Source organism: Cupressus sempervirens, chromosome 10 (assembly GCF_028749045.1).
Source record: "Cupressus sempervirens isolate cs-2001-9-10 chromosome 10, ASM2874904v1, whole genome shotgun sequence".
Classification (NCBI taxonomy): domain Eukaryota; kingdom Viridiplantae; phylum Streptophyta; class Pinopsida; order Cupressales; family Cupressaceae; genus Cupressus; species Cupressus sempervirens.
Window position 1 is genome coordinate 483,017,167 of NC_143127.1, and position 14,285 is coordinate 483,031,451.

General features: G+C 35.6%; 1 protein-coding gene across 1 annotated transcript in view; it reads left to right on the forward strand.

Annotated features, from left to right (window-relative positions):
• SWP (RNA polymerase II transcription mediator) overlaps positions 1–14,285 on the forward strand; it is a 119,466-nt gene that overhangs the window by 72,307 nt on the left and 32,874 nt on the right. The window contains exons 5-6 of the mRNA XM_089807772.1: positions 10,007–11,084; positions 11,228–12,237. Coding sequence (XP_089663898.1) covers positions 10,007–11,084; positions 11,228–12,237 — 2,088 coding nt within the window. The remainder of the gene's footprint in view (positions 1–10,006; positions 11,085–11,227; positions 12,238–14,285) is intronic.

The window sequence follows — 14,285 nt, forward strand, 5'->3', positions numbered from 1 at the left end:
CAATATATAGCAAAATTAAAGATGAAGATTTCTATTGCAGCTACAATCTTCAACACTCCTCTTAGCAAGGGAGAGATCTTCAGTATGGAGACATACATAGCTTTGGCCAAAAGATGTCAATGAAAAATTCCCATCACATAGATTCTCATGAAAACATGTTATCTCAGCATAACACAATTCATCATAGTAGCATAAATTTAAAGTCAAGTCACACACATGCCTTCCACCATGTCTACTCGTAGAGGGTTGAATGATGACTCTCACCTCACAGTTCTCCTTGAGAAGAATGCATTTCCACATGACTTATCACATAGGGTGGATCCAACATACCTACTCGAAAAGGGTGGAATAAGGGCTTTCACCTCATACTTCTATGTGAGAAAAATGCATTTCCACCATGTTGCACCGCAAAGGGTGGACGAGGGCTTTTACTTTAGATTTCTCCCTGAGAAGAATGCATTTCCACCATGCATCATCGTAGAGGTTGAATGAGGGCTTTCACTTCAGACTTCTCCTTAAGAACAGATTTCCACCATGCCTCATTGCAGAGGTGGAACAAGGGCTTTCACCTCAGACTTTCCTTGAAAAAATGCATTAACATGTATAACAATGAATGAGATTCTATAGAGATTCCCTCTTTATAGAGACAACTTTGATCACCACAATAGGATAGTTGATGTAACCTCCCTCTGATTTTAGAACATTTCCCTCTGAATGTCATTTCTTGTATATGATCTTTAAAATTGTATCGTCAAAGAAACATCCCCATGTTCATAATCTCACCTCATTTCATTGCTTCTTGTTGCATTCTGCAACCAAGATAGATAAATAAAATCAACCTATCATAAAGAGATATATAGAGATCAATGCTAAAAAGTAAATACTATTTCCAGTTATATAGTCATAGAATCCTTATCTCTTTCACATAGACTTTCATGTAGGCCCAATAATGATGATGCCAAATCATCATTGACGTGAAATCAAAAAAGACAAAACTATATTAGAATAGAAACAATGAAATCTCAAGGGAAACAACCAAAAGACATTTCTTTTATTAAGTTTCTGAAAACAAAATTGTAGTAACCCTGCCATTGCTAACTCTGCAAAGCTTCAAAATCACACATTGATCAGAGTTTTATGAATGCAAACAAAGTATTTCCTTCCAATATCACAATACACAAAATTATGACTTCAACAAAGAAAAACTTGTAGACCTATAGATCTCGTCAAGTTAAAGATTTGTTCAAATTGGAAATATTGTATTGGATTAGCAAGAAAACACTATGAACATTCAAAGTTCAAACAAAATTGAAACTAAGAGAATTATCTAATTCACAATAAAAAAAACATCACATATGTTGTTAATTCCTTAAATTTCAAGACGTCTTTGGTACAAAAGACATGTCAACTATGTCTTTGGCAGTCAAAGACGCACTTGTTGGTTGGAAAATCATAATGAGGTGATTGATGATGATTTTGGAAGGAATGGTTGTCATTGCTGGCAAACCATTGCAGAGGTAAGTTAGTTTTTGGATATTAGCCCAACTGGTAAAACAGTCATAGGAAACCAATAAGAAGTATCAGGTTAAGGGTTAGATACGTAAAGGAAACAGGCAAAGACTTATTGGCAAATAGGACAAAGCAAGAGGTGAAGGGTTGAGTGGTAAAAGTGAATAGGTGAACTATATAAACAAGATAGAGGGGTAAAGGCAAAGTATCTTGCTATCAACGAATTGGAAGATATCGGTGAACAAAAAATTGAGCGGTGAACATGAAGAATCAGTGAATAGGCAAATAGGTAAACAAGTGAAGTAACTAACCAGTTAGACAACGAACATGTAAACAATTTTGAGAAATTGATATAACCGATCATGGTGGAGTTGGATTTAATGAACTTGGTAAAAAGAAGAAACGATCTACATAGATCAAAGAGCCTACTAAAATGATTTATAGGGATTTGTGTGCCGATCTTTTGGTAAATTCAAGAACGGTTTTGGCAAATAAAAATAAAGTTATGTTCTACCTAGGGAGTGACAAAGAGAGTTAGATCCAACCAACGTGGTCAAAGATTCCAGAATGTTTGAGATTGAGATGAATCCCAAAGGAAGTATTAGAAAGATTACAAACCCTAATTAGGTTTTCTACTTGGAGGTAATGATAGATTAAAAGGAGGTAAGTATCATGAAGAACAAATGATGAGAGTTAGATGCTGTTATGAGAAATTGATGTTGAATCAAAGTGCGATAGCATAGTTGATTGTAGAGAAGCTAAATAACGATTGTATGGATAGATACAATGCATAAACGTCTGATCAGCTTATGTGAAGGGTAGTTTACATATCACTTTTCTTGTTTGATTTCTAACAGTTTCGAAGCAAGATAGTTCTTAGCAAGACTTAATTGTAAATCCCTTAACATGGTGTATAGTGTAGTAGTGGGATAAAATCCCTTACTAGGGTAATCATTGATAGGGCTTTCAGATACATCTAACAATGTATCAGTCACTCCTAATAGGGTGAGTGACTTAGAAGGTGACATTTGTAGCTCTTAATCATGGATAACTCTTCTATTGTAGTGAAGAGTTGTGTGTGCCATCTCCACCATAGTTTTTCTCTCTAACCAAGGGTTTCTGTGATACCAAAAATGTTGGGAGTTATGTGTGTGCATGAATTGTTTATTGTTCATTGTATTTACTTTACATTTTAGCATATGCTTAACAGGTTGAAAATTTTTCTTTGTTTCAAGATAATGAATATCATTTCCAACCCTTACTTTAACTATGACATATGCATTTATACAGAAACATACTTGTAGGATTTTCTTAGAAAATTGTAGGTTGGAAATCAAAAAATCCTAATACCTAACTGCATGTAAGACCTTTGTTAAAAATTTAGCAAATCTTACATAATTTGTTAAGCCTTGTTTTCGATATTTTTTCACAATTAAAAATTCAGGCTATGTAGTGTTCTAATTATGAGATATAAGCAACCATTAGTTAGCAAACCTCAATATAGAAATTAGAAAACTGTAATGAAGAAACTAGGAAGCCCTAATGTTTGAATTGGGTATTAATATTTTCTTAAGTTGCTGATTCGGGTTCGGGGACGGATTTGGGTTCGAGGTTCGGGTTCACGGGTTTGGGCAAATTCTTTTCCCATTTGGATCCGTGAGTGGGTTTCTGAGTGTGTGTGTGCGTGCGCGCGCGCGCGCATACAAGAGAAACATGCATGGTTGTAAAACAAAGTCATTTCATAGTATAAACAATGCCAAATGCCAACGATAAACATTAAATACTCACTCATTAATCTATCTTCATGATTGTAAAGAAAATCATACGTTGAATTACTAAATTGCAAAACATTGACTAGTTCATCAAATAATAAAGTTTGAAACATAATGGTAGATGACAAGTGTTTAGTAGTTTATCAATGATCATATTATCAAATGCCCTTTAAGGGTCAAATGGATCATAAAAAAATGAGAGATTAATGGCTGCATCCCCAGCTGCAACTATATTTAGATCCTCATCATTGGATCCCAAACTGCTTCCTTTAGTCCTAGATGCTGCTACATCATCATCTCCTCCTCAACATGAGAGATTAGATGAGTGAAATGCTTTATTAGGTTCCTTTTAGAGTTAAATAAAAAACAACTAAAAAAAAAACTTGTTAAAGTTGTTTTATTTCACGTTTTGGACCCTATTGCCTTGGGTCCTCCCGGGTTCGCTCCAACAAGGATCTGGGCGAACCCACAGTCCAAAATAAGGACCTTGTCCGGACCCACAGCGAACCTAGGTGTCAATCTAGACCCGAATTCGGGCAGCAGGTGATGAATCTGTCTTCTTAGATATTTTCTAATTAGATTTTGAGAGTTTTGTTTAGAAATTTAAAAATCATAGTTTAATAAACATTAGTTTATCTCTTTTCTTAATATAAAAATCCTAGATTTGTAAGGTTTTGTAAAACATTAGGTTAATATTCTCATTCAGGAAGCTCTCATTTAGAAATTGTAACTTCAAATATCCTACTTTAAGTTTTGGAAAATTTGTACTCTAGTTTTGCATCAAAGTTTGCTAATCGGATTTAATTTTCTTATATTTGAAATTAGGGAATCTTATTTAGCATATTCTGAGTTAGAAAATGATAGACCTCATTTTAGAGACTAACTTAGAATATATAAAACCCTAATGTCCAAAAGAACCCTTGTAGCCTAATACTTCCAACATCTAGCCACCCTAATATCAAATTTAGATTTTTTTAGATACTAGCATAGTTCCATTAAAATATGGTCTTAATAATGTGCTAGGCATTATTTTAGCTTTTAGATGTCATTCCCTATGGAATTTCCTATGTATTGATTTTGTGATGGATACCTTGAGTTTTTTGAATCCCTCTTTTGCCATATTAGATCAATGTTGAGATGTTAAATGCATTACTCTATCAAAGTACATATAACATTTTTTGTAAAACTCTATTTGCATAAGAACATGGTAATTGTATGAACACTAATAGTGAAAAAATGAAAGGTAGATAATCAATCCATGTAGTAGTGGCTATTTGACAGTTGTCCTAAGTTTGTGGATGTGCATATTTACAACATTACTATTTTTACAAGTTTGTGAAATGTGTCTAACACTGTTAGAGTTATCTTAGATTTCTAACTTAATACTTTTTGCACATTGTTTTATTAGAAGTAGTTGAAGAGCTCGAGCTACCAAATCATTCCCATTTAGAAAGTTGATATTCATGAATGAATAGGACAAGTCCCATTGTGATTATTAACAAATCACATCGTTATATTCAATATAAAGTTGTTAGTTCATAGTTTAAACCTTGGGGTTGCCTTATTGTTTAGCATATAATGTTTCCTTGTTCAAGAGAGTATATGATACTTAGTATCTTATTTTGCATATTAGAGTGGTCACAAAACTCACACCAACAATATCCCTCATGTGCAAAGTACTTATATAGGCTCCTACCTCCATCTCAAGGCTCTATGCATGTTCACTATATAGCTACAATAATTAATGCCTTGTGTTTAAGTTGTCTTCCTCTTTACTAAGTGTTGTTTCAAAATAGAAGAGTAACCGTGTAGATATTCCATCTATGTGCCCCTAGTAGAGCTTTGACCCCTGGTGGTTTCATTGACTCCTTCGGCAACAAGTAATGCCTTCACTTATACAAAGATTGCACTATGGCGTAGACTAATTGGTTGTAGACAAAATGTTGTTGCCTAGCCTCATGCAACTTCGTATTGAAATATGTGATTGGTGTACCCTCTTGACTTGATACATTGACGGTGTTTGTGCTATTAGCATCACAATTTACTTGGAACACCTTTCCAGAGTTTTGAAGTGTGTAGACTCCTTTGTCACGTTCTTCTTCAATAGCATGATAATTTGGTACTAATCAAATGTATCCTATTGTATTCAATGCATCAAAGGTGTACAAATGTGTCTAAAGTTCTTGTTGAATTGTAGGTAGAAGCTTGACAACCTAGGGAAAATTCTAGGTTTCATTGCACTTGAATTGAGTGATCCCAAAATTGCATGGACCTTTTTAGGATCCATTTATAATCCACCTTTAGATATTATGAATCTCAAGATACCATTTCTTTTGTGATATCCTTGGCATAATAAGATTTATATAATAAAAATGGAAATGAATAAATAATTAAAAAAGAATAATATAATGTAAATAATGATATAACTATAATATTATAATCATATTATAATATTACACAATATATTACACTATAATAAAAAAAAAAATAATGTTAAGAGTATGAAAATCAATCAAATGTTAATTAAATATTATTATATAAAATAATAAAATATATTTTTTATATAATGATTAATGTAATAATCAAAATATATAAATTGAAGTGTATATAAGCATTATATATTATAATATTAATAAATAATAATATTAATAACTAATAATTTATTAATAATATTAAATACAAATAATAACACAATAAACTTTAGTAAATGAGAGGCAAATCTTTTCTCATAACAAAGTATATAAAGAGATACTAAACACTGGAAAATCTATACAGGAGAATATGTTGAACTAGTCTGCAAAAGCCTAATCGAGAATAATAAGATAAATTAAGGTGCCCGCATGGGACATTACATCTTCCTTCTTGAAGCCACATTTGTTTAGGGTTATGCACGTCTTCTCTCCTTAGCTACACCTACACTTCTATAGGTGTACAAGATGCTTGTCCCCATATTGAAAGATCATCAAGGTAATTAGAAGTTCATCAAGAAATGACTTCGAATCCTTGCTCTTCAATTGCATAAACATGCTTGAAGTGTTTGTTTGCCTTAATTGTATTACCATCCATTCTGAGCCTTCATTTGTTTTGTAACTTCTATGTAATTCCTTTCCATTTGCATTTAGTGGTATTTTCTATTAAGGTTTGTCTTAAATAAGTAGCTTGCCATACTCGAGCAATTCATTAGGTAATCCATGTGTGGCAATGGGAGCTATGGTCAATGGCAATCTTATTGACTATGTAGGAATTAGTTTATGTTTCCCCACTCTTCATCTTTTGTTTGACCAATATAAGTGTTGTCCAATGACTTTAGTTTTCTTTTATAAAGCTTCATTCTGACCCTTGACCTAGATTTGGTGGTGTTTTCTTTTGAGGTTTGCCTTGGATAAGTAGCACACCATACTCAAGCAATTCATCAGGTCATCCATTTGGGAGAGTGGGGTGTTGTAGTTAATGGCAACTTATTGATTGTGCAAGAATTATTTCATGTTCTCTAGTATATATCTTACTTTGACTCATATAATTATTGCCCAAGGACTTAAATTTTCCCTTATAAAACCCCATTCTAATAGATCATTAACTTCTTTGTTCCCCTTGAAATTCATGCTAGTATTTGCCTTATGTGGTGCCTTGTTTGGCAAACTAGAATCTAGAGTAAGATCCTTATAATGAAGGATTTGGTATATCGACGATATTTGTTTGGCATTCCTTTGCCAATCACATGAGTGAATTCCTTGAGTAGTCAACGACTTTGGTCTATCAGGTTTGTGCAACTCTGTATCGCCTGTGTTGAATTGTTGGTCCCATGTTACTCCTTCAAGTCTTCCACCTCTTTGACAAATTGCTTTTGCATGGACTATAATTTCACGGGAAATAGTTTGACTTTATTCTCATCCTTCTTGATGGTGAAGATGCTTTTGCAGCCATTCAAATAGTGCATTAGTTATATTGCCACAACCTTTTTAGCTACATGTGATAGGCGCCTATTAGGATTAGGATCATATTCCACCATACCTTATCTGCATATCCTCTGATGCAAACTGCAACTTGATACTGCTTTGCCATCGTGAGTACTTTCTTTGCAACCAAGCATGTCAGTCTTTGACACTGATCTTTGCACTACCTTCATGGGTGCTAAGTTCTTGATGTTACGTCTGCTAATGATCTACATACATTACTTCCTTTCTCAACTTGTACGTGTTTGGAATGAACTGGTATTCAATTACAACTTATCATCTTCACATGCAGTTTTCAGCAGAATGTTGCATCATTAGATTCTCTCTGGGCTTTCGGCTAGAGCTTTTTGCTCCACTACTTGCCAAATGCACACACTTCTTTACACAACCTTGCTTTTGGCAATGTCTGGACCTAAAACTTGTGGTGACTCACTCGCTTACATCTAAAGCAAGTTCCATTGAAGCCTACATGGCTTTGCCTTCTCTACAGCTTTGTCCAAGGTCTGCTTGCATTTCACACTTGACACATGTCATTAGTTTCCACGCTTTCTTTGTGTGACGAGGTATGTCTTCCTATGCACTGTTTTCTCTTCTTGTCCTAACCACAACTGCATGGTCTTTGTTGTTTATGAGACAACTCCATCTTAGTGTGAACTGGTAGGTCTTTTTGATGGACCCAATGATTAAAAAGCACATGTCCTGCTAAAAGGAGATGCACAATCCATTTACATACCTTGACAGCACCTTAGTGTCATCTTCCACATGACCAGCTTTTATCCAAATTTTTTGCTGCATACTTGACTCTTCCAGTCCTCGATGTCTTTGAACTCTTAAGTCTTATTTTATTTAAGTGATCTAGTCCATTGACTCTTTTTGGGTTTAAGCTTCCTATGTAGAATAGGAGATCAATCCTCGGTTTGTTGCCAAACTTAGCTAGGCAATAGTGAATTCCCCCTCTGTGATGCCCTCATTAACATTATTTGTATTTGTGGCATCTGCTTGTATCAGAGCCTCATCATTATTGATACCCTCCATTGCCATGTGACCTCTTCTTCTTGTAGTCTTGATAGTGTTGATCTGAGCATGAAAGGCTTCTAGTTCATCAACGAGGTCTGCAATGTGAGGCAATGTCTGGTTCCTTGCATCTCTTCATCTGACTTTGTGAGCCATCTCCTCTGGTTGCTTTGCAATGCAACAAGACTGCACACAATATTTGTAAGTGAAACTTTCTTGAGATCCCCTCTACAACTACAACACTAATTTCTAATAGTAGGTCGCTGCAACAATGTGTCTACTGATCAACTATCCAATGAATGTGAACAGAGCATACACTAGATGTAAAAGGAAGAAAATGAACAAAAAAATGAAGCCAAATAAAATTCCAAAAACATAGAAAAAGAATACAAAATGGCCGCCAATTTCTGAAACCCAGTGTTATGTTACCCAGCACTAAGAGATACCTGCAGAGACTCTACAGCTACAATAAAGCTCAAAAATTCTATTCAAATCCCTGATTCTCAAACTGCTGTCCTTTTATCCCCTTCAAAAGATGAGGGCTCTACTTCATATATTGTATGCTACTTCCACTGTCTTGTGGGGTGGGAGTTGGAAGCTGAAATAAACATGTGCTCAGGAGTTGGTGGAGCCAGGGAGGTGCAATTTGACAGAGAACAATCCAAACATTCCTCAACAAATCTGAACTGACATTCTTTTGGCCTTACAAGCTTAGGATGCTATCAGAAAACCTATTCAGTGTTTGACTCTAACAGAATGACCACCACTCAGCATTGACATTAACTAATCTTGTGAAGAGTGAGTGTACTGTGTGATTCAACCATCAGTGGATCTTCAGTTCAAAGGAACTTGCACTAGGCAGAGATGCAAGGGCAATGCAAAATTTTATTAACCCAGGGATGGTGCAGTCTCACAATGTAATTCTGGAAGTGCTTGAAGAGGATTGTGTACTCAAGATGTTAAGCTGAAGAATTACCATGAAAATTGTAAACCTGGTAGTGCATTCCCTCTTAGGATTGTAGGCTGATATGTAAGCTAAGCATGGCACATCCTCCTTTTAGCAGCAGAACCAAGCACAGTTTGGTTGTTAGATTGCCATCATAAAGGTAAATGTCCAGTTGAAATTCACCACTGAGCTCAATATATGATTCAGATTAAGTTACCATCAGTAGTAAGTGAATAATTGACATGAAGTCTAGAGTAACTTTGAAGCAAGCCATCTCTGTGGGGAGCAAGGTCATTTACTTCTGTCTCTGGTATCTAGATAATAGAAAAGTACATGGTTCTCATTCATTGGAAAGATCATACATTGACCAGTAACCCTTATGTTACACTTCCATTTAAAGATAGAATGTTCTTCAGGGTTGATTTCAAGGAACATGGTATACATGTATGTTCATCTTGAGGAGTGGATATGGGCTCTCTAGGGCAGCGAGATCCAAATTGGGTACAGAGATGTGCATTGGGTTTCTGAGACTTGTCGAATACTTGTGAAAAATCCTTTTATTGAAACCTAATGTTCCATTTAGTCCATTAAATGCGCTTCTAAAAGTTTATCTAAGAAATTGTATTTTTTATTTTCTGTATGCCTGCCAATGTTTTTTAGCAAGCTAGAACATTTATGAACTTATTTCTTATTCAGTTTTTGCCATTTTTTCTGTTTGAAAAATACATAGATGCTTTTTTGAAATAGAATCTTGCTAAAATCTTTTGACATGCTTTTTAATGGCTTTGGTTTATGGATATTGCCTATTGCAGGTGTATGAAAAAGGTGTGGCTACAGTTAAGCTTCCTAAATCAATAATTAAAGGCTCAGACTTACTGCTCATGGGTTTTCCAAACTGTGGAAATTCTTATTACCTTCTAATACAATTGGATATGGATTTCAAGCCTCTTTTTACCCTTCTTGAGTCCAAGCAAGATTCAACAAGTAGATCTGGTCTTCTTTCTAGTTACATCCACATGCTTCGTTTCAACAAGATAGATATTGGAAGAATGCAAATGGTGGATCATGAGGTGAACTTGAGCCTTCTAGACAATGGACGGTCGCCTCTGGAGAGAGAGATAACCAAAATTTCAGATTTAATATCAGAATCTGTGTCTAATCCTGATGCATATACAGATTCTGAGCTTCAGGGCCAAGGGTGCTTGCAGTCAGGATTTTCATCTCTAGCAGATGATGTATTTGAGTTTGACAAGGGAATGCCATTATCTCGATATTCACCAAAACAGAGTTATCTTGTTGAATCTTCACCATTGAATCATCTAAGTGCTGTGCAGGGTATTCAGCAAGGAGGAAAGTATGGTCCATCAACCATATGGGATAGGAACTCTCAGTTTTCTTTAATTAATAATACTGGAAAAACTTCTGCTGGAAGCTCACCTTTTAACACTAGGTTGATGTCTGAACCAAATCATAAGAATGTACGGCAGACTGGCTCAAGCCCCCTAGCTGGTGGACACAATTATGGAGTGAATACATCCACACTCAGCCCTGCAAGGATCCAATCTTTTAATAAACTGTCATCTACTACAAAGAATTATTCTGACCATGATCTCACTTCTTCAAAGTCTCCATTGCATCTGGGAGACACTTCAGGTTATCCATCAATGGAGGATAGTTATCTAAGAAAAGTAATGGATTCTCCAAAGGAGGGGCTCCCATCACATTCTATTAATTGGCAAACCAGTTCGTCATATACAGCGAGAATATCTCCAGTGCACAGGAATTCCATTCAACAGTCAAGGTCTTCTCTTGTTAAGACTTCAACTGGTGGTCAAACATCAACTGTATTCAAAAGCTTTGCAACTGGCTTGCACACGGTCCCCCCAGCATGTAAGTTGCTATTTCTAATTCACTATACTTTTGCAATGGAAAATGGTAGCATGCTGGATTGGGCATGTCAACTGTATCTGTTGTATGCCTTCTACTTTTAACTGAATATCATCTGGCTAATGCATGAGATACTCATCGTACAGGTCAAACATTAGACTCTTTAACTTCTAATGGCAACACGTCTGACATAACTCCAAAAATAAGCAGTCGAAAGCGTTGCCTTTCAGATATTGTGCAGTCAATTCCATCCTTGCAAGGAATATCAGCTCATGAAGAAAATCAGAAGAAAAGAAAGACCTCTGAATCAGGTAATACGCAGCATGCTTCTGTTCAGCTAAATACTTCCAGCACTTTGGGGAGATTTGTTGGCCGTGCGTGTGGGAGTATTCTCAGAGAAGCTAATCATGGGAAAGCACCTTCGAGTATATACGTATCTGTTCTTCTTCAAGTGATTAGGCATTGTTCTTTATGTATTAAGCATGCTCGACTTACAGGCCAAATGGAAGTCCTAAATATCCCATATGTCGAAGATGTGGGCTTGCGAAAACCCTCTGCAGACTTATGGTTTCGGCTGCCCTATTCAAAAGAGGATGCATGGCAACATATTTGTTTGTGTCTTGGTAGACCTGGAAGCACCTACTGGGATGTCAAGGTAAATGATGAACATTTCAGAGACTTGTGGGAACTTCAGAAGGGTAAAACTGGAACTCCGTGGGGTTCTGGTGTGCGAATTGCGAATACTTCAGACGTTGATTCACATATACGGTATGGTCCTGAGGGTGTGGTCTTGAGTTATAGGGCTGTGGAGGAAAACAGTATAAAAAAATTGGTTGCAGATCTACAAAGGCTTTCCAATGCGCGTTCTTTTGCCATGGGCATGAGAAAACTACAGGAAGTAAAACCAGAGGAAAGAATAGACACTGGAAAAGAACCTTCAAACATGAAAACACATAATCTAGTGAAAAAGGCCCATGGTGAAATGGATAATACGAGAAGACCATTCAAGATAGAAGCAGTAGGTCTTATGAGTCTATGGTTCAGCTATGCTGGGCCAATGCCAGGGATAATTGCACGTTTTGTTGTTGAATGGGAATCAGGCAAAGAAGGATGCACAATGCATGTTTCACCTGATCAATTGTGGCCTCACACCAAGGTTGTATTTCTTTCACCTTTTTCTTGGATCTTAAAATCTCATATCTGACCACTTTGATTGGTGGAAGCTGTGTTGCTTCTTCATTTATTTGGTTTCTATATGCATATTTTCTTGATATATATGAAATATACTCTGAAGCTTAGATTGAACTACTCACATTAGATGTTCTGGAGTGTACTTGTTTGAGAATTGAAGTCCACATTGTTCCAGTCCCTAATGTTATTTTGAGTAACATTATAATAACATTCCACTGTTCAAGCACATTTAGAGTGTGCCTTACCTTTTGCAAATAATTGAAGTATAAAATTTATTTAGAGAAAAGGTTTGCTGCATTGTTTCAGCAATATTCAACATAAAGCATGTGTTGATTTGTTGGATATAAGTTCCACTTTTGTAGGGATGCAATGTTTTACCCATAGTTAATATCCTCTGTCCAGAGAATAAACTATAAGTGCAGTGGCGGATAACAAGATTTGGCATTAAGATTCAGTGATCTGGGGTTCGCCTCAAGAAATCAGCCCGCATGGATTATTGTTCCTGGAGTTGAGTAGCAAAATTCTGCATACATTCAGCTGCTAGTTGTGCTTACAATAGAAAGAACAATAGACAGTTTTGATCAAAGATAATGATTCGTGTGTAAATAAAATTATTGACCAAACAGATTCATACTTCTGCCTAGAGTTTGACAGTGAATGCACCTGTGTACAACTAGTACCTCAGTCGTAAAGCCTTAGCTTTTCAAATGTAAAGTGTGGAGGGGTGTTGTAGCTGAATCTCAACAGAATGGTAGTGGAATTATGATTTGAATCAATTTTCGACAGTTCATTATGGAACAGCAATCAAATGCTCACTTCAATTTGGCTATTATTCTCTGGAGTTATGTCATAGAAATTGCGAGCATAATAATTGAAGAATTGCCTTCTTGCATTCTTATGAATTTAATCTAATTTGCTATAATCCACGTGGGTTGTATATGCAATGGGGATATGCCCGTCACTGTTAAGGTCATGTGACAGAATTTCTAAACTGTCGAACTTGCGGAGGCTTTTCAGATGATTGCCAGGTCATAAATAGAAATACAGGAACGATTGACCCAATATATTTTTAAATCTCCATACAATGTTTGATGAAGATTAAAGCATGAACATCCAGACAGTTCAAGAAAACAGCATTAGCTTGAATAAATTGCTATAATCATGTTTAGATACACTGAATATAAAAATGCGTCTTTAAGCCCTTATAGGAAAGCTTAGTTGATAAATATTTCGAGCAGATTGACAAATTGATTTTGTAAATGATTAGATATGATGCTGCTTATACTCTGCACAGATGCAATGATAGCATCATTAAAAATAATAGAAGATTTGCCTTCTTATGCATTTAATAATTAATTTAGTCTGCTATGTGCCATGATGCTTATATAGGCCATACAATTACGCTCTTCAAAAGTTGTGTAACAGGGAAGTTCCCATTGAAATGCCATGATTTGGGATTTCCTTTTAAACTGCAATGAAGAGTTCTTAAAAATCTATTAGCCTGCAGAGGCCTTCAGATGATTGTCCGGTCTTACAAGGAATACAAAGGAAAATTAGGCTATTGTGTTCTTAAATCTGCACAGAATATTTTATGAAATTTCAACCATAAATATCCAGACAGTTTGAGCATATTGTCATTGCCATGTTTGTAGTTTTTTATGTTATGCTGAGGGAAAAATCCGTCTCATATCCCACATGTAAGGCTTAGTTAATAATCTAAGTTACCTGTTCGGGTTCGGTTCCAAGTTCAAAGTTCAAGAACCGATTGGCAAGTTCATCAAAATTTTGGAAAGGGGTTTGGGTTCATTAGTACTAAAACATGTAAAATTTATATATATATATATATATATATATATATATATATATATATATATATATATATATATATATATATATATATATATATATTTCTGAAGCATGAGTAAAAATTAGAATGTAGCATAGTGCATAAACATATTTTGAACCATAGTTCCAAGAATCACGACGATTCATGCGATTCACGCGATTCGGCGA